Source organism: Malania oleifera, chromosome 5 (genome assembly GCF_029873635.1).
Source record: "Malania oleifera isolate guangnan ecotype guangnan chromosome 5, ASM2987363v1, whole genome shotgun sequence".
In the NCBI taxonomy this organism is placed as follows: Eukaryota; Viridiplantae; Streptophyta; class Magnoliopsida; order Santalales; family Ximeniaceae; genus Malania; species Malania oleifera.
In genome coordinates this window covers 6,057,310-6,082,172 of record NC_080421.1, presented here as the reverse complement: position 1 = coordinate 6,082,172, position 24,863 = coordinate 6,057,310, and the positions used below count along the sequence as shown (strand labels likewise).

General features: G+C 37.4%; 2 protein-coding genes across 3 annotated transcripts; both read left to right on the top strand.

The window, feature by feature from the left end:
• Positions 1 to 12,140: 12,140 nt before the first annotated feature.
• LOC131155364 (5'-methylthioadenosine nucleosidase) lies at positions 12,141 to 21,398 on the top strand. 2 transcript variants are annotated; one of them, XM_058108436.1, is made up of 8 exons: positions 12,141 to 12,455; positions 12,588 to 12,651; positions 13,596 to 13,687; positions 15,280 to 15,386; positions 15,712 to 15,786; positions 18,360 to 18,434; positions 19,938 to 20,030; positions 20,995 to 21,398. In XM_058108436.1, the coding sequence occupies exons 1-8, from the start codon at positions 12,362 to 12,364 to the stop codon at positions 21,190 to 21,192; spliced, it is 798 nt and encodes a 265-aa protein (XP_057964419.1). In that variant the 5' UTR covers positions 12,141 to 12,361; the 3' UTR covers positions 21,193 to 21,398. The 2 variants fall into 2 exon arrangements, with proteins under 2 accessions (XP_057964419.1, XP_057964420.1); XM_058108437.1 differs by having other exon boundaries at positions 12,273 to 12,455; positions 13,596 to 13,630.
• A 757-nt stretch (positions 21,399 to 22,155) lies between these two features.
• LOC131155362 (type III polyketide synthase B) lies at positions 22,156 to 24,224 on the top strand. Its single transcript, XM_058108435.1, has 2 exons — positions 22,156 to 22,544; positions 23,208 to 24,224. Exons 1-2 carry the CDS (start codon positions 22,361 to 22,363, stop codon positions 24,203 to 24,205), a joined length of 1,182 nt encoding a protein of 393 aa, XP_057964418.1. The 5' UTR covers positions 22,156 to 22,360; the 3' UTR covers positions 24,206 to 24,224.
• Positions 24,225 to 24,863: the final 639 nt, after the last annotated feature.

Below are 24,863 nucleotides of genomic sequence, written 5' to 3'. Positions count from 1 at the left end.
ATTTGTGGCGATTGTGAAGGAAATGTCAGAAAATGAATTGAAACTTGCTAATACGCCTGTAGTAAAGGAGTTTACAGATGTTTTCCCAGATGAGTTACCAGACTTGCCACCCGATCGTGAGGTAAATTTCCCTATTGATCTACTTCCAGGTACAACGTCGATTTCTAAAGTACCGTACCGGATGGCGCCAGCAGAGTTGGCGGAATTGAAGAATCAGTTGCAAGATCTGCTTGATAAGGGCTTCATACGACCCAGTGTATCTCCGTGGGGAGCTCCAATTTTATTTGTGAAGAAGAAAGACGGGACTATAAGGATGTATATAGACTATAGGGATATTAATAAAGTGACAATCAAGAATAAGTATCCTCTACCCCGTATCGACGATTTGTTTGGCCAGCTCCAGGGTACACAGGTGTATTCAAAGATTGACCTCAGATCCGGCTACCATCAGGTAAAAGTGAAAGCAGAAGACGTCCCGAAGACGGCCTTCAGGATCAGGTACGGGCATTACGAGTTTCTTGTTATGTCGTTCGGTTTGACGAATGCTCCTGTTGTATTTATGGACTTGATGAACAGAGTCTTCCACCAATACCTAGACCAGTTTGTGGTTGTTTTTATTGATGATGTACTGGTCTATTCGAGGAGCTATGAGGAGCATGAGATGCACTTGAGGCAGGTTTTGCGGACACTTCGGGAAAAGAAGTTATACGCCAAGTTCAGTAAATGTGAATTTTGGCTTGAGAAGGTCGTGTTCTTGGGGCATGTTATATTTGGAGACGATATTTCTGTGGATCCTAGCAAGATTGAGGCAGTAGTGAATTAGGCTAGACCAAGAAATTTCCAGGAGATCAAGAGTTTCTTGGGGCTAGCTGGCTATTATCACCGTTTCATTGAGGGATTCTCAGCCTTGTCAGGACCTTTGACACAGTTGACGAGGAACAATGTCAGATTTGAGTGGGACAGCAGCTATGAGCAGAGTTTTTAGGAATTGAAGTAGAGATTAGTCATAGCTCCAGTACTGGTCATCTCGTCCGGGGGTGAAGGTTATACTATTTACAGTGATGCGTCCTTGAAGGAACTTGGCTGTGTATTGATCCAACATGGTAGGGTAGTGGCGTATGCGTCCAGGCAACTGAAGGAATATGAAAAGAACTACCCTACACATGATCTTGAATTGGCTACAGTGATACACGCACTGAAAATTTGGAGGCATTACCTGTACGGCGAGCAGTGTGAGATTTTCTCCGACCATAAGAGCTTAAAGTATTTTTAGACGCAGAAGGAACTGAATATGAGGCAGAGAAGGTGGTTGGAACTGATTAAGGATTTTGATTGTACCATCAGTTATCACCCAGGGAAAGCAAACGTGGTAGCCGATGCGTTGAGCAGGAAATCCAGGGAACCAGTATTGACGGCTATGGAGATCCAGTATCCGATCATGATAGATTTGGAGAGACTCAACATTGAATTAGTTGAGAGTGATTCTCAAGCTCACATTTCCAGTTTAGTGGTGCAGCCTATTCTGCAAGAAAGAATTAAAGCCGCTCAAAAGGAAGATTCGGAATTGGCAGAGGTGATAGACAGAGTACAGATGGGTCAGGGGGAGGATTTCAGTATAGCAGATGACAGAGCCTTGCGGTTCCATTCTAGATTATGTGTTCCTGCTGATACTGAGATCAGGAGGACTATTTTAGAAGAGGCTCACAGATCTTTGTATACGGTTCATCCTGATAGTACGAAGATGTACAGGGATCTGTGAGAGTCATTCTGGTGGAGTGGCATGAAGAGAGAGATCACCGAGTATGTAGCCCAGTGTTTGATGTGCCAACAGGTAAAGGCTGAGCACCAGAGGCCGGCAGGGCAGTTGCAGCTGTTATTTATCCCAGAGTGGAAGTGAAATCATATATCTATGGACTTCGTGACAGGACTACCGACGACATTACATGACCAAAATGCCATCTAGGTGATTGTTGACCGTTTGACTAAGACCACCCACTTTATACCTATCAAGATCAGCTACTCCCTCAGTCGTTTAGCGGAGATTTACATTCAGGAGATAGTTCGTTCTTATGGGGTGCCTGTATCTATTGTGTCAGATCGAGACCTGCGATTCACGTCACGATTTCAGAGGAGCTTGCAAGAGGCTCTAGGGTCTCAGTTATTGTTTAGCACGACATTCCATCCGCAGTCAGATGGGCAGACTGAGAGGACGATATAGATACTAGAGGATATGCTCTGTGCATGTGTATTAGACTTTGGGGGTAGTTGGACTCAGTTCATGCCACTGGTAGAGTTTGCGTATAATAACAATTATCAGTCCAGTATTGGCATGACACCTTTTGAAGCTTTGTACGGTAGGAGATGTAGGTTTCCTTTGTTTTGGGATGAAGTGGGTGAATGGCAAGTAGTGGGGCTTGAGTTTGTGCAGTAAGCGTGTGATAAGGTTCGGCTTATCAGGGACAGGATTAGTGCAGCATAGAGCTGACAGAAAAGTTACGCTAATAATCGCCACAGGAATCTGGAATTTGATGTGGGTAATCATATGTTCCTGAAGATAGCTCCGATGAAAGGGATTATGCGATTTGGGAAGAAGGGTAAACTTAGTCCTAGGTTTATCAGTCCATTTAAGATTCTAGATAAAGTGGGACCGGTAGCCTATAGGCTAGCTTTGCCACCTGTGTTGTTTAGGATCCACGATGTATTCTATGTAGTTATGTTAAGGAAATACGTTCCAGACCCTTCTCATGTCATCAATTATGAAGAATTAGAGCTTAGTGATTCACTGGTGTATGAGGAGGTACCCATACAGATTCTGAATAGGAAAGTACAGGAGCTACATAACGAGAAGATTCCTCAGGTAAAAGTTTTGTGGAGGAATCATGCGGTTGAAGAGGCTTCTTGGGAGTCCAAGGAGCAGATGAAACAGAGGTATCGGCATTTATTCCAATAGATCTGATTGGGTAAAATGTAAGTGAATAGGTAATATTTCTGTTGTAGGTACATGTAATGGTATAATTAGTGTAATATTTTAGTTTCGGGAGAATGATTTTCTTTTGTATATGTAATCTCTCAAGACTCGAAATGTAACCACGGTATTCCTCCGCCATAAGTGAGGGTGAGTAATAAAATAAGTAGACCCTTTTCTTCTACAGAATGATGGAGAGTATAAATAAAGATATAGCTAGTAAATTTTGAGGACAAAATTTTATAAGGAGGGGAGAATGTAACAACCAGGAAAATAATGATATTTAAATACTAAGAGAGAGAGAAATGAAAACAAAAACAGAAGGAGGTAGTAGGCTTTGTCGACGAACGCGACATCGCATTTTGGAGATAATAATAATTGGGGATAATAATAATAATAATTTCAAGGAATTTCCATCGATGAATACATGGCTTCGTCGACGAGTACATAAGGAAATTCGTCGACGAATACAGGGATTCGTCAACGAGAAAATACCGAGAGAGGTTCTGGGGTAGCCTGAATTTTGTCGATGAATACAGGGATAATAATAATAATAATAATAATAATAATAATAATAATAATAATAATTTCAAGGAATTTTCAGAACTCGTCGACGAATACAGGGCTTTGTTGACGAGTACATAAGGAAACTCGTCAACGAATACAGGGCTTCGTCGATGAGAAAATACCGAGAGAGGTTCTGGGGCAGCCTGGATTTCGTCGACGAATATAGGGAGTCGTCGACGAATTTACTGAAGGATTCATCGACGAAGTGACGTGTTTCGTCGACGAATTTGGCAGTATAAATAGTGGAAAATCGGGATATTTTGTCATTTTCAGCGCCCCTCTCTCTCTCTCCTACGACTCTCTCTCTCTTCGATTCCGGGCCAGTTTTATGCCGGATCGACAAACTGAAGTCACCACGACGCTCTTAGGGAAGTTCTCTTCAAATCTGCCAGAGCGGATTGTTGGTGAAAGTGAGTTGGAAATCATCCCTGAGTTGAGGTATGGCTTTTTAAGCCGTATTTGGTCTTGCGATAGTTATAGGAAGTGATGTACGCATGGAAATACTAAAGTTTAATACTAGGAGTTTTCATGTTCAGGGTATTCGTTAGAAAATCCTACGGGAGTTAGACTAGAATATTTTGGGGGCTTTCTTAGTGGCCAGGTAAGGGGATAAACTAAGTTAGTTTTTTTTTTTTTTAGAAAATGTATGTATATATATTTAGCATTTGATTCCTGGAAAATAAATATATTTATATATGATATATGATTTATATTTGGGAAATATTATTGAATATGATCGTATGTTGAATATGGAAAACTTGTTTAGTGTGGCATGAGTAGAAATGGCTATGAGATACTGTTTTCTGGAAATGTGATTATGATACGGATTTTTATGATGGAAAACCAACGTATGGGCCGAGATTTTATGGTATGTTTGCCGGCGTACGGGCCGTGCTATGACGTGATTTGCTAGCGTACGGGCTGTGCTATGATATATTTGCCAGCATACGGGTCGTGCTATGATGTGATTTGCCAGCGTACAGGCTGTGCTATGATATGTTTGCTGGCGTACGGGTCATGTTATGATGTGATTTACCAACGTATGGGCTATGCTATGATTTGTCGGCGTACGAGCCGAGCTATGATAAAATGTGTAATACCGGCGTACGGGCCGATGATTTTCATAATACACATTTATATGCAAAATGATATGATTAATGTGAAAATAAATGATATGAGATATCTATGTATCACAGTTTTAGTATATGTTATATGATATCAGAACCTAGTTCGCTTGGTCTTGGCTAGCACTTGCACGATACCGTTGCTATGTGTCCATGGTCTTTGTGATCATAATATTTGTGTTAACGCAACTGTACGGAGTGGTGTGAGATTGGATGGTCGATGTGGTTATTAAAAAGTGTGTGTGATCGCCCCTGGTGTACGGACCAGGTCAAGCAGACCCATCGGACTTATAGACTGTATGTTTGACTTGACAGTGGTTGGCCAACCATTGTCAGGTCCCGCCCTCGAACCACACAACCCAGTCATGTGGGGGTAATATATGACAATAGCCAGCTAACTTACCAGGAATGTTTTTTTATGTTATTATTATTATTATATGAGATGAAACATGCTTATGAAAATGTTATGTTCTGCCATGATTTGATATGTATATGTTTTCCCAAATTTGACAAAACAGTTACTGGATATGTTTTGTATGGGATATGTATAACACAGTTTACTCATGTTGCCACACACTAGTATTAGTTTATTTCCCTTACTGAGAGGTGTCTCGCCCCTAAATTTTATAAACTTTTCAGGAGCCCCAGATAGGAGAGCGGGAAAAGCCCTGCCAAGTTAGAGCTGTTATCTGCCGTTTTGAAGGGTAAGTTTTACTAGGGACAGTTAGATTTTTGTGGGATGTGTCCCTAGATTTTGTTCTTTTGGAATGTATATACTGAAATACAGTGGTATAGTGACTCTGGTATTTGCAGTAATGTGATGGATGTTTTATATTTTTTACAACATTGTGATTATGTGTTTCCTGCTGCTTAGGCTTCCGTGTCGTGTTTTGATTTATCCCTGGTACCATGGGGCTAGGTGGAATATGATCTGCTGAACTGGAATTGTGATATTGAGTTTTTTTAAAAAAAAATGTGGAAATTAAGCAGGTCGTCACACCAAAAATCTTAACTTTCTCAGATCTCAGAAAAATACCCTTATGCTACTTCCTAGGCTCCAAATACCTCAAAATAATAATAAAACCTTAAATTATTTCACTTACCCTAGTTTTGGGATGTTTCCCAAACTTTTCAAATTGAAAATTTGTTCTGCCTATATTGCAGAGAATCTTCCCAGGAGTCTCATGGTAGCTTCCGATCATCGAACCGAACTAAATCCGACCCAGAATCAAAGAGAGAAGGCAGACGAGTCATGACTTAGAGAGAGAAAGTGAAGAAAATAAATTTTCCTCCGCTGAAAACTGATTTCTTCCTCTTTATAAGCAATTTGCCACGTGGCCTCGTCGATAAGACGTCTGGACTCGTCAACGAGCCCGAGAACACCACTCGTGGATGAGACCGTGAACACCACTCGTGGACGAGACCGTGATCTCTTTGACGAAATTCAGATATTCAAAATCCTCTCTCGATAAACCCTCTTCGACGAGACAAGCATACTCGATGACAAGGCTTTATAGGTTGCTCATCAACGAGAAAGTCCAACTCGTCGACAAGCGCCTGTTTATTTCCCTTTAATATTTATTTTCCCTTTTCTTCTATTTTCCCTTTTTTCCTTTTATTATCTTTCTTGCTATTTTAAATAGTCAAAATTTTCTGGGTCGTGACAACCTGTACCGTGTCGCTGGCCTTCGCCGTTACCATACCTCCTCCAAGGACCTTGCCTCACACCCCTATGAGAACTAGAAGACATCAACCTCTTCTTCGGTTTCTGAACCTCCACATCTCCTTGTAAGCTTGCCTATGCCATAGTGGCCTTATCCACCAGTGTAGCGAACTCCTACACTTGTAACACAATCACCTACTTTGTAATCTCCTACCTCAAACCCCTCTCGAACTTCCAAGCCTTCGTGGACTCGTCAGGAACCATATAGGGAACAAAACGTGAAAGCTCCACAAATCAGGCGGCGTACTGCTAAACAGTCAACTATTCCTGAGTTAGGTTCAAGAACTCCTCTAAATTTGTTTTCCTGATAGAGGCTGGAAAATACCGATCAAAGAAAACCTCTCTGAAGTGGCTCCATGTCATCGCCACTAGCACCAGTCGCTGCTCCTCTAGCAGCTTTACAGCTTTCCACCATCTCTCAGCTTCTCCAACCAGTTTAAACGTGGCATAGTGCAACTTCTGCTCATATATACATCACAGTATGACCAAGATTTTTTCAATTTCCCGAATCCAATTCTCCGCAAGAATCGGGTCGGTACTTCTCGCGAAGGTAGGAGGCTTCAAGCGAGGGAACTGGTCGATAGAACCTCCTAGCTTAGCAGTGGGACGAGCCTGCCCCCGAGAACTCTACATAACCTCAGCCATAAACTGTTGGGCGAGATCCCAAAGCATCACTATAGAGTCGCTGCCACCCTTATGGGCAACCCCCTTACTACTACTCCCTCCGGTGATAGCATTACTGTCCCTAGGATCCATCCTGAATATAGAACCAAAATGAATTTGGAATTCTAATATCCTAACATGTTTGGTGCAATTATAACACTAAAATGCTCACTTTAAATAAATTCCAAATACTGGCCTAAATCTTCTCCCCTAATTTACGACATACTTTGCCAATTTCATATTCCCATTCTAGTTTTCAATTTCCCGCCCCTCCGCTCGGAAACAAAATCATCAATGGATTGTCGTGGTTTTCTGAACCCGTCAACTGATCTAGAAAAATACAGAAGTTCGTCAAGGAATTTCTGCCTCCAAGCTTACAAAGCCAAAACTCAACATTCATATTCTACCCATTCCTATCCTCGTCCTACTTGAACCTATACTATGATAAGATCATCCGACATAGTCTGCAGAATCTAGCAACCTAGGCTTTGATACCACTTGTAATGACCCGAATATTTAACCTGCTAAATATATCAAATATGCTTTGATACCACCTGTAGCGCCCTTACCCCCCACGTGAGCCCGGAGTGTTAGTAAAGCATATAAGTCTCTCTGATAGTGCACATATATATATATATATATATATATATATATATATATATATATATATATATATATATTGCAACCCGCCCTAACCAAGGAAATCCGGGTGCACCTGTCATTACTGGAATTAAAATCCATACAACAAAAGATACTAAAACATCAAACACTTTACCAAAGTTCTAACTGTTCCCAAATACATACATATAACTACTTGTATATATCATACAACCCATCCAAACAACAAAATGAAACTGCTGGTGACTCACCAGCTTTGTCTATCACCCCCAAAAGGCTAATCCCTACCCCATAGTAAGTTAGGCACGGTTCCCTGAAGGACCTGAAAAGTGATTTGTATAATGGGGTGAGACACTTCTCAGTAAGATGGATTATATTATTATCAGTGGGTGGCTAGCATGAGTTCCTATGTGAATATAAAACTTCCATTATTTCACTGTATATAAAAATGGCATTAAAATTGTACTGCAATATTTATATATGAAAATACATAATGTCAAAATAATAAACTATCGACTCAATATAACCCATTTTATTGTAAATTTGCCCATATATTCATAAAAGACACAACCTGGATTGCTAAATTAGCGTCGTCACGCTATCACATACTCATACAATATGTCTCCCCCCATAATAGGTTGTGCGGCCTGAAGGCTGGACTCAGCCCATAGCTGAGTCCAAAATAAGGTTGTAAGTACAATTGTACCTACCTATGGTCATCTGGAACTGCATCGGATGGGCCCCCCCCGACACTAACCTCGGGGTAGTACTGTAGCCCAGATCTCTAATCGACTATCACGTATCACACTTCCATCTCCGTGTGATTGCACTCACTGCCAACATATAACTACAATACCATGCTCACAATATCACATATTGCATATCCTTAGGATTCTAGAATCATATATGCCAATTTACACAATAAAAACTATATTATAACTCATTTCATATAAAACCAGACATTTAATAAAACTCAGCTCCCAACCGTCAAGTAAAACCTGGCCCCTAATAGTTATATCAAAACCTGGCCCCCGACCGTTATATCAAAACTCGGCCCTCGGCTATTATATCAAAATTGTATAATATCATTAAAAACATTTTGCTCAGATATGTCATTTAAAAACTGTTCTCATGTCACACAATTTTCATCTGATGACCATAAATAAATAAACTAAAGAGGAAACATAAAAGTTGCTGAAAATAGGGTCTGAGCATCTTCAAGGTTTTATTTAACTCAAACTACATATTTTATTGAAAATAAGAGATTTCAAACCAATCACGTTAGTTTTTCCCAAAAAAATATAAAAGTCCAAACGACCATTTCCATATAACCAATTTGTTTAGAAAATCATATATATATTGTTTCTGTAAACATAACTTGCAATTTAACCGGTCCATAATTCAAAAACAATTGACATAATATAATCCCTTTACCCGATCCCGAAGAAAATGCGTAAACCCTTCAAAACCACAAAAATCCAACCGCACGAATCCGCCGAAGATTGACAGCCTATGTGCCTGGAGAAGGGAGAGGGGATCGGAGAGCACTAGTGAAGAGTTTTTGAGCTAGAGAGAGAGAAAGAACCAAAACCCTAATTTTTAGAGAGAGAGAGAGAGAGAGAGAGAGAGAGAGAGAGAGAGAGAGAGAGAGCAAATGTAACTTATGAAAAAAAAAAAAAACAGGAGTAACTTAGCCTTTAAGTAAACATACCCGTAGGAAAACTGTCACCGATTTTTCTAGGCTTGGCAAAACCGGCGACGGTTTGGCCTTAAACTTGCTCTCGGTTGTTTACCTACAGGAAAACCGTCAATGGTTTTTCTGATCCTCACAAAACCGTCGCCGATTTTCTCCTAACCAAACCAATTTTCTCTTTTTCCTTTTCTTTCTCTTTTCTTTTATTTATTTTTTTATTCTCTTGGTTTGGGTTACTACATATCAGGTGAAGCTAAATTTGTATATGTTACTATTTATATTTATACGGATACTCTTCAACCACGCTCCCAATATTCTCTCCTCATGACCAAACCACATTATCCCAATATAATAATATGTATATTTTAATGTGTATATGTGGTTATATTTAATGTAATTTAATACGATTTTGTTTTGTAGTTCATTCAAATAAATTGTTATTATTAGTTTTGAAATGATGGTATTTGAAACCCTTTGAACACTCGATTAATTCATTGGAATAATGGACATTCGAAAAATCAAAGAATGAAAATATTATCATTCGCTTATTAACACATCCCTATTAATTCACTAAATAAATCACAAGTGGAAACTGAATTAGGAACCTTTAGATCATCAAAACCCAATTTCACCTTTATCACTTTAGAAAACCTAATTAAGCCGAATCACATAGATTATTGTACTCTTTTTTCCTTTATGTTATCATGTTGTACATACTTCAAGAAAAAAAAAAATATTAGATGTCTCATGAGTATGTGAAGACACGATAACACCTACCTCGGCATGTAAATCTTTTTTCTAACATAGCAATGCATTTCATAATTGCTTTTTCAACTTCAAAGTAAAAATTTAGCACGAGTATAAAAACAAAAAGTAAAATAATAATTATTTTAATATTTTTAAAAAATAAAAGAAAAAAGGGAGAGTTTGAAAAATCTTGACCACACGATTGAACAAATCCTGACCCCACGATTTGGGGGGGGGGGGGGGGGGGGGGGGGTGTGCGGCCCATATCTCATTATCACTTTGGTTCTCACAGTTTCCTCCACGCGTTCTTTTCCCATATCCCTCCAAAGTCTTATTCCAATGTCATCATTATCTCTAATTAATTAATTAATTATAGAAAATATTAAGGTTATTTTCACTTTAGGTTTGGTTAATTTTAATACCCCTCTTAAAGTTATAAATTAAAGTAATATTCATCTCAATTTTTTAATTAATTATTTGTCCTTTTTTATTTAAATTAGTATTAATTTTTTTTTAAAAAAATATTCACCTCTCTTGAAATTTGACAAAAAAACATGAGAACCTCTCTCTCTCTCTCTCTCTCTCTCTCTCTCTCTCTCTCTCTCTCTCTCTCTCTCTCTCGTGAGGTTCCAAAAATTTCACTAATCTCTTTTAAGATTTTAAAAATATCACAAATCTCTCATAAAAGTATGTCAAAAAGTTTTCGTTAAATTTTAACTTTTGTAAAATATAACAAGATGTCTTTTTACCGAGCCTTAGTGAAAGTCTTTAGAATTCTTGAAATTTCAAAAGAAATCCTTAAAATTTTTGAAATCTCAAGAAATGTCAATATTTTTTTTTGTCAAATTTGAGGTGAGGTTTGTATCTTTTGCCCTAAATTTATTGGTTTTAGGTATTTAATTTTAATATGTTTTTAAAATTTTGAGACCATTTTTAATGTATTTCTTGAGTTTAAATCGAAAAACGTTTTAAATACTACTATTATTAATCTCGTTCCGTTCTAGTGTGTTGACAAATATAGAACTTAGACTTAAAATTAAAGAGTGGGTGAGCAATTTGAGCCGTATTTGACAATTTTTTTAAAATTAAACTTTGGGACGGAGAATAAAATCAAGTCAAAACATTAATAAAAAAATAGAATAACTTTATGTCTAGATCGGTGTTGGATATGAAGTTGTATTGGACTTAAATAAAATGTAATATAAAATTGTATTAAAATTTGTCCAAATTTATATCTAAGGTCTGAAATTCATGTTTTAAAATGTAGCATAAAATTAATAAAATAAATATATATTATATGTATTTTATGCATATTATAAATGAAAATAATATTTATTATCCATGGGCACACAACATGTGCATGTTTCACAACTCTCTAATTTATTTAAATTTTTTTAAAAAATTATAAATAAAATAACAATGAATTAAATAAAAATAATACTTACTAGTCGGACACACGTTATGCGCGCGCTTCACTTATCTCTATTTTTTTTAAGTTTAAAAAAATTATTAAAAAAATAATAAAGAATTAAATAGTATGAGAACATTATGAGATAGTTTTAGATAACTATAAGGGTATTTTGGAATAATTATTGGTAATTATGGAGATAAATTTGACACAATTATAATAATATTTTAGATAATTGTGAATAATTAAAATAGTATTTTGAAATAATCGTCGAGAGTTATAGGAATAAATTTAATATTTTTAAAAGTGACACTTCATCTCTTTTTTTTATAGATATTTTAAAATTGATTTATCTAATATCAAGATTTATTTAGTTCTAATTCAATTGATTCGATCACTAAGCCCAATCCAAATTTAAAATGATTATTTATGAAGTGGTAAGAGTATAAAATAAAATTTGTAAAAATTATAGAAGAAATATTTCTTTCAATAGTAGAAAACATAGCTTAAGGCCGAAAGAGCTGACTATCAAAACCAAAACGAAGTCTGCAAATCCCTGCCGTCAGAAGGCCGTCTGTACGGTGGCGATCGGCCTCGAGAAACACAAGAACATGCCAGCAGGTAGGGTCGCACAGCCACGTCACCATCATTGAACGGTTCAGATGTTCGAGCACTTTGAAGAATCTGGACCGTCGGTAGTAGGCGGGGCCCACACCTAAACAGGGAATCCCACCCGTTCAATAGAAGTCATATAATTGCCGGCGTCGGCCGCGAGAAAGCACCAAATGTAAAGCCAGCAGACTTGAAATCTGCCGGGACCTGTTCAGAGAGAGATAAGTGTACGGCCGTCGCCATGGCTCCTCACGGCAACGGATCGGCAGTTGCAGAGGACGCCATGCTTGCCGGAGCTGAGAAGCGCCCAATCTCCTCCCTTCTCCTTATCATCGGTATTCCCTCTTTGTCTCTCTCTTTCTCTCGCACGCTCTCGCGCTCGCGCTCGATTCTTTATTACATTTTGTTGATGATTTTAGTGATTTCCGCCGTATTTTACATGTTCGATCGTTGGTTTGAATGAGCAGCTATGCAGACGGAAGCGCTTCCTCTCGTGAACAAGTTCCAGCTCACGAAGGACCTCGATTCCGCGTGCGTTTCCATGTTCTCACTAATTAGGGTTTAAGATTCTTTTGCTACTGTTTTTTTATCATGTTGTTTACAGTTCAAGTGTGCTTATATTGTCATGCGTTATTGCCCCCAAGTGACATCACAATTTTTAGAGCATGAGGCTTCCATATTGGGTGTCTTTGGTTGTAACTTGGTAAGGGAAGAGAAGAGATTTTGGATGGGGAATGGGATATCCCCGATGTGGAGTTCCTAATGGATCAGAGCTCATGTATGATTTTTAATATGGTTGTGCTTTTATTCAGATGCTTACTGTAATTTGTTTGTTTTAGATGATAAGATTCGTTAACTTTGTCAACTCTTTATTGCCTAGAATAGGCTATCCTCTTTCTGTAGCTCCCAATGGAACAAAAAAGAGTTCATGTATGATTTTTAATATAGTTGCGCTTTTATTCAAATTCTTGTGTTGTAATTATTTTGTTTATATTCACTAGACGCTAGTGTTCCATTACTGCTCTTTGTCAAATCTATATTGCCTGGGAATCCGGAGCTATAGAGTTAGGCTTTTGGTTTATAGTGATTTAAGACATTCTTGTTTTATTATATACTGAGTACCGTGGTGGCTGGAATCTTTTCTATAGTCCAGCTGTTGATGTGTCCCTCTATTTGTTTTTTTGATAGGTAGCAATCTTATTTTGATCACATGAATGTCTTCAACCATTGGGTTTGACAGTTAGCTGGGCTCGAAATGTGCTTGACCAAACTCTGTTCTGTGCATTATTTTTTGGAATTTAACATTTGGATAGTTTCTTCAGATGGATTTAAGTTGAAAATTTATATTAGAAACCAGAGGGCAAAGTGAACTTTTGAGGTTACTAGCATAATGGCAATTTTTTTATTGTATTTTTTTTTGCAATGCCCAGATCTTATTTTGTTGTGAATTTTTATCTCAATGCACAATTGTGCAGGTTCCCAAAAGGGGTCCCTTGGGTGCGATACCATGGTATGTACAAAGATCTACATATTAATTTAATCTGGCCAGGAAAAGATTCTACTTTAGGTGAGAACTTGGTTTTATTGTTTGTTTAATTGCTTTATTTCTTTATTCCAAGTTACCAATGTGCTTTGGCAATTTGAGACTTTTTTTTAACCCCTTGCAAGCCACCCCACTGGCAAAGGCATGGACAACTTTTATGGTTGATCGGTGTCCGAATCCTATACCTGCTTTATTGGAACAGAGCCGAATTATGGGAGGGTCCCTCGAATACCATTGGCTACCAAAAACAAAAGGACTGTCTTGTTTTGCTGTCCTTGTGCTGTTACATTATAGGTTACTACTCCAATACCAAATGTGCTGGAATGGGTGGTTACAATTTTTTTAGTAAATGGCTCGTTGCAAACGCATTAAGCATCCATATTTCTCTAATTAGTTACAGTCTTTAAGTAGATACGTGATGATTGTTTGTATTTAATTAATTATATTATTGTATTAATTCTTCTTGGTGATTGTATTCCTAACTTTTTCTGACATACCATCAAAAGCTGTTAGCCTTGATAAGGAAAACATATCTTCCCAAAATAAATTTTCATTTTCATTTGATACATAAAGAGAACACATGCACACCAATGTCACCTATAGGCTATAATGCATAACATTCTGATTTGGGATGGAAATTGGATTGTGATATGGCACATGTTTGAAAACATGTTATGCTTAAGGTATGCTTATATAAATGTACAGGTTAAAATGTGTATGAGCACTTGTATACTTAAAATAGGATGTTGAGGTGTTTTTAAATTTAAAATAGATTAGAAGAACACCTTACTAATAAAATAATAGACATGTCATATGGAAAATACTGAATTAAAATTTTAATTTTGAATTGTTAGATTTAGTGTTCCAGATTGAAAATATATGATGTATGGAACAGTCATACCAATTCATACTTGGTGGTGTCATATGAACTATATATGCGATGGATATGGGTGTCTGTGGAGCCAATAAGCAGCCTCAAAAATTGAAAATCAACCATAATTTCTAGAAGTTTCTAAGCACTAAAGCTTAGTCACATTGCTTTAGTGCTAGGTGTGAGCAGCTTGTAATCTCAGAGAGCAAACATACCATTCACCAAAGAATTTTGAAATTTGTATTTCTTTTTGGGTGCATGTCTCCTTGAACCAGCCCCAAAGAATAGTATTTGGACAAAATTATAGGGAAGTTTCACTCACTGGGAAATTTGGTGGATTATATAAACCAATTTTGAGTTTAGTTATATTCATGGATGTTGTGTACTGTATACACATGATCCATAGATGCTTTGCATTGTATGCGCATGGTATATGAGTGCATGTGAATGCCTTGTCAGTTGTTGGTCCAAGCACTAATTTTCTAAAAATTTTGAGGAAGATGTCAATTTACTTAATATTGTGTCATAGACATTGAGCATTGTCTGCAAAGAAAACATAGATAAACCTGAATGCCTTGTTTTTCTGTTTGGTCAGTTTCAGATGCCAGATCATGATTTAACTGCTGTACTTGGTAGTGCCTGGCATACTCTTACTAGTTTTGTATTGCATGGTTCAGTTAGTGGTTTTATTTTATTTTATTTTTTATATTCCCTGCTGCTGATTCATCAAGCTGTGTATTTCCAGGTGTTGATAATGTTGGTACGGTTTCAGTGTCTCTGGTTACCTATGCTTCTATCCAGGCACTGCAACCAGACCTTATCATAAATGCTGGCACTGCTGGTGGCTTTAAGGTATGCTTCTTTCTGCCACCACAATTTTTTCTTATCTTCAAACACTGATATCATTCTGGAATTAATCCTGTTTCATTTGATTGATGATAGTGTTTGTCCTCCCATTACATTGAGGAATGAATCATTTTTATTATTCTTTCTCTTTCCCTGTTGGGCCACTGATCTCAATACTCTTGAAGTAAAATATATATATATACACAAACATAAATACTATATATATATATATATATATAGAGAGAGAGAGAGAGAGAGAGAGAGTTTGTTGAAGATTGGAAAATATGATAATATGATTTATGTTTACATATTGTTTCTTCAATGTTTTCAGGCAAAAGGAGCGGGCATTGGTGATGTGTTTCTTGTTTCTGATGCTGCTTTCCATGATCGAAGAATACCTATTCCTGTAAGTTTTCTTTCTTTTTTCTGCTTGCCCCCATTCAAATGTTGGTATATAGCACATCGATGAATTTGTGTTGATGAATTTTTTGGATATTCAGTACTTCTGTTGTGGAGCTTTTGGAGTTTCTTATTTGTTAAAACATTAAAGCGTATTAGGCCTTCGAGGGAGGAGGCTTGGGAAAGAGGATAACCATTCTGACCAGTGTATTTTGTTACTTCTTGACTGGATTTGGGCTGTCCTATTTATGTTCTGTCTTCATTGCCCTCCAATTACATTGTCAATCTATATGTGAATATCTATTGAAGCTGTGTTATTGCAAATTTACCCATGTAGCATTGGTTTCAGGTGTTTCCAGTGTGAATGTAAAAATATGATACTGGTCAAACGTTTTTTGATTTAGTCAAAATTTGTACTTATTGACCACTGTTTTCAAACTCAAACTGGATTGGTCTGACTGGTTGGACTGGAGTTAGTCACACAGCTGGCTACATGCTTAAATTGGAAATGCGGCAAACTGGGAACAACCCAAACAAACTTGGGCGGCTAGGAACAGATGAGCCAAACTTGGCAAGGCATCCCGGCTCCTACTAGGGGTGTAATTTGTTTAACTCAGTTTGGTTTGAATGGCACTGAAGATCCTACCACACAGCTCAGTTTTTCTAAATGATGAACTGCTACCAGAAAAAAGCCACATATTTTTTTAATCAGTTTGACATTTTGCTTGGTTTTTTTAATTTTGGTTGTAAATACCAGCTGAAGGTTCTCCAATGAAACCATGTTGAACCATATTTTGAACTTTCAAACTATAAATTTCGAAGGTCTTTTACACAAACCCATTAGAAAAAGCCCATTCACAAGCTAAACTGCTGAATAAATTCTTGGTTTGTAGGTTCGGAACCAAGAATGTTGGCTTTCTTGGATGGATGGAGGGTTGGTCCTCTCCTCTATCTTTCAATGTGAGACAGATTGCTCCCTTCATGCGGACTGCAGGTCACCACAGATTCCCTCTCCTCCCTGATTATGCGTAGTCTCTTGACTGTTCCTCTATTGAGACTGGTAGGAGGGGGTTGACCTCCTCTCTTCCTAAATGAACTCCCCCTTTTCTCTACAAATTCTCCTACCTAAAAGAACTAATTATTAATTTAATTCAAAAATAATGAATTCAAAAATTGCAGCATCTAGAACATTTATTAAATCCTAGTTAACAATAAACTAATACAAATTGTAAAATATTTATTTTGATAAAGATGTATATTAAAGTGATTTTTTATAAGATCAAAATGAAACTAAAAATTTGAACTGAAATGTACGATGGTTTGGTTTCAGTCTGGTTTATGGGTTTTTGGTGATTTTTGTAAGATTTGAACAGCCCTAGCAACTACTTAAAAGAATAATTTAGGACATGGGAGTGCAAAAGAGCAGGAGAGTCAAACTGCTGACAGTGTTTATATGAGAGGGGCGCTAGTAAGGAACAATCAGATTTTGTTGTCATTACTTAGAATATATGTATATATGTATTCTCTCCGCACTTCATGAAATTTCAAGCAACATTGCCTTCTAGACAGGAAGCAGTGCAGAAAACTCATGTTGCACCATGTATAGATTCTTGTATAACACTTTTGCTGAAATATATATTTAATTATTTATTAAAATTTAAAACAGAAGCACTTCAGTTTATGTTAATACGAGTGTTGTGTGTGAAAAAATAATACATTTGTGTAAGAATGTTTAATGTTTCCAACAAATAATATTTATCCTTTCTAGAAAATATGCAAAACATGTATATGTGTGATATATAAAAAAAGAATATACAAGATTGTAAAAATTTATTTAAACCAATGATATGCATACTAAAATCTTTCTTGAATGTAAAATTTTAATTTGATCTTTGCATGCATATTTGTATATAATTATCTATATCAAGCCAGGTTGACCCACCTCATGCTGTTACTTCTCTGTGTTGGTCATTGGTCCTATCCTGAAACCATACTATTGACATAGGCGGGCACTTGAATGATGTGGAGTGCAAATACCTCACAAAAGTGGTGTATATTAACAGAGTGCTGCACCATGTGGAAAGTTTATATGCATCTGTCTGTTGTTCTTAATGGGAATTCTGTTTGAAAGTGTATGTGCTAGATACTGTTTCCTTGTTTAATTCACTGTAGTTAAAAGGAACTGCCACTCAAAATGATTTGCATCTGACAAAAAAAATCATTTAGGGAAGACCATAATAAGTGCAGGTTTCAGTCTCCTAAAGCCTTTTTGTGTTTTTATCATGCAGAAACTGTATGATAATGAATGAAGATACTAATGCTGTTATGAGCACTATTCGTTGTTATTTGTTGAAGTACAACTATAAGTTACCAATGTTCCAAAATAACATCTATTTCGACTTTCTTTCATATTTCTGATTGAAATTTCTGGGATTTATGACCCCCAGGTAAAGCTTTAGGGATTTAAATTCTTGTTGATTGCGAGTTTAGGATATGCAAGCAAGTTACTAGAGATCTGTCTGTGCCAGACTTTAGAGGGTTTTGCCATCATTTTTCACCTGCCTCATTTATGTTCTGCAGGTTTTTGATCTATATGGAGTTGGCTTGCGACAGGCATTCCCAACGCCGAATCTTTTGAAGGAGCTTAACTCAAAGGTGATTGCCATGTGGTGGAATGCGTTGATCCATTATTTTCTGGAATAGCAATTCATTAATATTTTCAGCCAGATTTAATCCTTTAAAGCCACTTTCTTGCTTCTTGTTTGTTTTATTTCAAACCACCTCTTTACACTTGCTCACAGTAAAAATAGTTACTTTTTTAAGTAAATCATGAAACTATTCATAGAACTTTGACATATGATCCTGTATTCTGGACATTGGAAGTTGGAGCACAAGTCATTAAGATATGAACCTTTGCAGAAGCTGTAAATCAGTGGAAATTTACTCTTACCCTTTGTTTGAAGAAGCCTTGAATTTGGGATTGTATTGGATTTGGGTAAGATGTAATATAAAATTGTATTGAAATTCGTTCAAATCCAGCCAATTCCAAATCTAAGGTTTGAAATTCATGCTCCCAAGTGTAGCGTTAAAGAATAGCGCTTTGATTACTTCATCTTGTTAAGTTTGTGCCACACAATTATCACAAATTAAAAATTTTAACGATGGCAAATGGGCAATTTCTTGTTTCCAAGAAAGAATTTATTTCAATTCTAATTGAATTGACCTAGTATTTTGAAAAATAATTGCAGAAGTTGTAGTGTATATGTATGTGTCCAATCTAACAACGCTTACTTATGGCTTTGTCTAATGCGGACAAGTTACCATTCATTTCTTTATAGGCAATACACCATGATTTTGGGTCCTTCAAAAGGAATTATTTTGTCAAAAAAACGTGTTTTCCAAATTTCTGAAAGTGCTTCTATATTGTTATGGAGATTATTCTGGTCTCTAAAACAATATTTGCTTCTTGGGTCTGATTGAGGCCTGTCTTAGATGAACATGGTCATCTGGCACAATTGTCTTGAAATAAAATTTGGTCCAACTATGTCTTAAATTTCAAGGACTTGAAATAAGATCGCACTGAGGCTGCACAAAAAATTCTGCATGAACCTGACCTGTGAGCCTATATATTACTAGAAAAACCTTTTGTATGAAAATGCTTTGTATTCAGTTGTACTGCAGCAGCTGCTGCTGCAACTAAGGCCTCACCCCTACTAATTAGTCCTGCTAAACAAATACTTGTTTCTACAGTTTAGCTTGATTTATATCCAGTGATGCATTTATTAGTTAAGGAATGTATAATAATTATAAAGGTGTAAATACATTGGACAGTGTTCAATGAAGGTAAATATTCAATGATTTTTCACCAGCCTCGGTGGTAGGAATTGACAATGCTTTTGAGTTATAAATAAATGATAGAACTTTTGTGATAACCAAGTGTAGCTATTGAATGTATCTATTTAGTAGTAGTCATGTAGCAGAGGTAGGTTTTAAAGTCAGCCTTTTTGTACTTATATTCAAATGCAGCTCAATAGGCATATTGATTAAGTTTTTTCATTTTTTATTTTCTTTTATTTATAAGTAAATATTGACGCCTTATCATCACAACTGCATCAGGCAAAATGGTTATTAAAGTCAGCCTCTTTTTGCGTGTTTCAGGTTGGAAAATTGTCTACTGGCGACTCTCTGGATATGTCCCCACAGGATGAAGCAGCAATAATTGCAAACGATGCTACAATTAAAGATATGGAGGTAGCCTTTTTATTATTCCCTGCTTATGTTCTCATGAAATGAAAATATATCAAAATGGTTTGTTGCTGCCATTCCCTCACATTTTTCTTTGACAGAATATAGTAGGGAATTTTGTCTCGAGCTTAATGTATGGCTTCACTGTGTTATAGAGTTGCATTAGGGAATTTTATTGTGTGGGAATGCCTTCACCCACAGATGTTGCTGTTGGAAATTCTCCCATCACTGTTTTTTCTCCTGCTGTACAAAGACATAAGATGCTCTGTAAATATGAATAAGCCATGAGCTAGTGGCAAGCGAGGGAGGCACGTGAGGCGTTGGATTAGCCCAAGCTGCTCAGTCTATTACACGATAGGATAGGTGTTTGTGTTTCTCTACAGTATAGAAAGTCTCTCTTTCCCCTTGTGGACATAGCCCACTTTGGGTACCGCATTAAATTTCATTCTGTCTTTTGTGATTTATAAATGGATTGTCCTTGTTATCCTCATTCCATGCTCTTACACCCTTAACTGATTTAGAGGTGTGGTTTGGGAAAGCTCTACAGATTTTGTGCCTGCTCACATATAACTATGCGAATGAGTTCCTGTGTCTCCCCAACATTGACGTCAAATTCTCTATCGAGTCATATGTTGTATTCTTTATTTTCTATTTTGTGTGCAGTATCATGGTTTGCATCTGTAATATGCTAAATTTTTGTTAAAACTTAAATGATCAAAATTATTAGCAATGAGATATATAAAAAGTAGTAATCATTTCAACGAATTCTTAAGTACATCATGTGAATCAGGTCATGTATTGTATGATACCATCTAAAATTGTATCTGGGTCACAAAAATAAACTTTGGAGGACACAATGGGGGACTTTTTCCTGGATTGGTTTCCCTGCAAAACCAAACGAGATATAACATGTTTCTCATCTCCTGCACTGCAGTGTAGTGATATTTTGCCACAATATTTTGGTTTTCAGGGAGCTGCCGTTGCATATGTAGCAGATATTTTGAAAGTTCCCGCAATATTTGTGAAAGCTGTGACGGATATAGTGGATGGCGAAAAGCCAACCGCGGAGGAATTCTTGCAGAATTTGCAAGCAGTGACTGCAGCACTTGATCAGACAGTCACCCAGGTGGTTGATTTTATCAACGGGAAGTGCCTATCTGACCTCTGAATTGCCTTGTTCCATTAAATATTACATTGGGTTGGAAAAAAATTGAGTGATTCGAAGGTAAATTAGCAAATTGTGTATGGACTGAGCAGGGTTGTGTTTGGATTAGCCAAAATGTGAGATTTGTTGGAACAAGGGTTTGTAATTATATATGAAATCGTGTATCTTCTACCAAGATATATATATATATATATATATAGCTTTGCTTATGCTCCTGTGTATTTGCTCCCCTGCCCTTTTTGTGATTTTACATCATCCAGAAGTCTAGACTTTCAAAGGAATGTGTTGAAAATAAAAATAAAGATAAATAAATACATAAGTTTATTAATCCAAACAAAAAAAAAAGGAAACCATCTTTATTGCAGGCTGCCTGAACGTGTGTCTGGGTGAAGCGTATTGGCTTTTAGTGGGTTAATGAAGCAATTTGCTGCATTGAGTTAATTTCTTCAATTGAAACTTTTTAATAATAATAGAAAACTTTAATTTAAATATATTTAAATCTGATTTTAAATTGAATTTCTTATTCTCTGATCAACTTGAATTTGGTAATTTGATTTTAGGTGACTTGCCACATTTTCATAAAATGCTTTTTAGAACAACCATAATGTGAGAATTTTACATTTAGAGTACAATGCTTTGGCCAAAAACAAAAGTGCATAGGCCGCCAGTGAAAAAGGTCACATATAACATCTAAGGTACAACTTTTTATCTTTTAGTACTACTGCTGTTATTACTATTAATTGAAAAATTCATAACTTGGGATCTTTACTTTTCCTTTTTAAGCATACTCGAGACCTGCATTGGTGTTTTTTTCCTAAAAAGATTTGTTTAATGAGCTATGGCCTAAGTTAGGGCATATACCTTGCATAGCACATGTATAATACATGTACAATAAAGAGTAAACAGAGCACCAAACTTCCACCAGCCGCTTGTACAATGACCCCATGAGCTCCTTGCTCCTCAACTATAATCCACTAAAACACTATTCATGAGAAACAGACCTCATCTCCCCCCACTATGAACTAAGACTCCCTTAAACCCTACTTAAACATCTAGAACATACAATCCAACCGTGTTTATATATATTAGCATTCCAATCCATTTCCTCTTCAACCTCTTGGGAAATCCCTCAGCATTTGCCTTGCAGGCAGAGAGAGAGAGAGAGAGAGAGATGGTGAGTGGAGAGATCATGCAAGGAGGTTTATCCAAGAAAGCCAATCCTGGCAAAGCTACAGTTCTGGCTCTTGGCAAGGCCTTCCCTCACCAGCTTGTCATGCAGGAGTTCTTAGTTGATGGGTACTTCAGGAACACCAACTGCGATGACCCAGAGCTCAAGCAGAAGCTCTCTAGACTCTGTGTGTAATACAACTTTCTTTCTTTTATTTCTTATGATCCAGGGCAGACTTAAAACTTAATGGGTTTCTCATGAAATTTGGGACAAACTGTGACATGGTGGGAACTCGGCCAAAAAACGGCAAATGGGTAAATTTGAGATCGCCCAATTTTGTAGTTGCTGTTGCAAATCTGTCACTTTGGCACATTGTTTCACTCTTAAGCATTTCACTGAAAAGATGCAGATCCTTTCCAGTAATTCATAACCTCTTCAGAATTTTCAAGTGAAATGCCGAATCAAGCTGAACCCCAAAGCCTAGGAACTTGAATAGCTTTTCCACTCCCATTACACACACACACACACACACACATACGCATATATCAAGGCTATATTGAAAGAAAGTAACTCAGTAAGTTTTTGGGACTCAATTTTTGGACCCATATGAATTTCCATTATGAAGATAAGATGGACACCAATTCACTGAACCTTTCCACAATTAATGAGGATTTGAAGTTCATCAACAGACCGTGATGGTCCATCCTCTGTTCATGCCCAGAACAACTCATAATTAAGATGGTCGGGTGATAGAGAAGGTGGATTTATTGAGTAACGTTCAGTTTCTCTCCCTCCTAGCTGAATTATTTCTAACATGTTTAGTTTCCCCCTCTTTGGTATTTCTTAACAGGCAAGACGACAACAGTAAAAACAAGATATGTGGTCATGTCAGAGGAGATACTAAAGAAGTACCCAGAGCTTGCCATTGAAGGCCTCCCCACTGTCAAGCAAAGATTAGATATCTGCAACAAAGCTGTCACCCAGATGGCCATTGAAGCCTCACAAGCCTGCATCAAGAGCTGGGGAAGGCCTCTATCAGACATAACCCACTTGGTCTATGTCTCTTCCAGCGAAGCCCGACTCCCTGGGGGTGACCTTTACCTTGCAAGAGGACTTGGGCTCAGTCCCGAAACACACCGGGTCATGCTCTACTTCATGGGCTGCTCTGGAGGTGTGGCTGGCCTCCGTGTTGCAAAAGACATCGCTGAGAACAATCCAGGGAGCAGAGTGTTGCTTGCCACTTCAGAAACTACCATCATGGGATTCAAACCTCCGAGTGTTGATAGGCCATATGATCTGGTTGGGGCTGCCCTATTTGGGGATGGAGCTGGAGCCATGGTAATTGGCTCAGAGCCAGTTGGAGGAGCTGAGAGGGCTCTTTTTGAGCTTCATACAGCGATCCAGCACTTTTTGCCAGAGACTGAGAAGGCTATCGATGGGCGGCTTACCGAAGAGGGGATCAGCTTCAAACTATCCAGAGAGCTCCCACAAATAATTGAAGATCACATTGAGGGGTTCTGCCACAAGCTGATGGGAATTGCTGGTCTTTGTGAGGAGTACAACAAGATGTTTTGGGCAGTCCATCCTGGAGGGCCTGCAATCTTGAACCGGTTGGAAAAGAGGCTCGACTTGTTGCCTGAGAAGTTGAATGCAAGTAGGAGAGCTCTAGCAGATTATGGAAATGCTAGCAGTAACACTATTGTGTATGTGTTGGAGTACATGCTAGAAGAGAGCTTGAAGGTGAAAAGGGCAGGCCAGGGAGATGGTGAGTGGGGCTTGATACTGGCTTTTGGTCCTGGAATTACTTTCGAGGGGATTCTTGCTAGGAATCTCACTATCCAAGAGTAATACATGTCTGACATTTAAATACTTCAACTTGGCATATTTCCTGCATATGCCATTATATTTCTTCATCCCACAGTTTTCAGAACATGAAAATGCAAAAAAGTTTTAAAATGGTCACAACACTAAGCTGCTTGCTTAGTCAATGAAGAATTCATACATGTCTACTAAAAGTTGAATTCAAGTAGAGGGCTGTAATTTGCTCTTAGAGAATGAGTACAAGCACGATATTGGAAAGTGTTACGGTAAATCTAGGCGTTCTTTCTGGCTTCTCTCAAGCACAAATTTTAATTCCTAGAAGAAATGAAACTCTAGTTCATCTAGATGTCTTTGCCATCCCCTATAGAAGACTCAAATTTCATTACTATTGTGGTTTCTGACTTGATATCCATCAAATTTTAAAGTGAATCCATAAAAGTTGCAAAGCAGAAGCCAAATGGGACTCATGATCAAAAGTAAAACTTCATTTAAATGATGCATCATTGCTACACAATCTCTTTATAAGATGGACCTAGGAGACAACGACATAGAAACCAAGACAAAGCATGTATGAGAATTCCCAAAAGATGACCCAAGAAAGACACTATACTGGAATATTCAGCTTCTTCTCAAAAGGGCAGATAAACCCAGGAGACAACGACACAGAAACCAAAACAAACAAAGC

Excerpts from the sequence above, each read along its gene's own strand:
- LOC131155364 (XM_058108436.1), top strand. The coding sequence starts at position 12,362 with ATGGCTCCTCACGGCAACGGATCGGCAGTTGCAGAGGACGCCATGCTT. Across the intron at positions 12,652-13,595 it reads ACGAAGGACCTCGATTCCGC|GTTCCCAAAAGGGGTCCCTT; the intron begins GTGCGTTTCCAT and ends ACAATTGTGCAG. Across the intron at positions 18,435-19,937 it reads TGAAGGAGCTTAACTCAAAG|GTTGGAAAATTGTCTACTGG; the intron begins GTGATTGCCATG and ends TGCGTGTTTCAG.
- LOC131155362 (XM_058108435.1), top strand. The coding sequence starts at position 22,361 with ATGGTGAGTGGAGAGATCATGCAAGGAGGTTTATCCAAGAAAGCCAAT. Across the intron at positions 22,545-23,207 it reads GCAGAAGCTCTCTAGACTCT|GCAAGACGACAACAGTAAAA; the intron begins GTGTGTAATACA and ends ATTTCTTAACAG.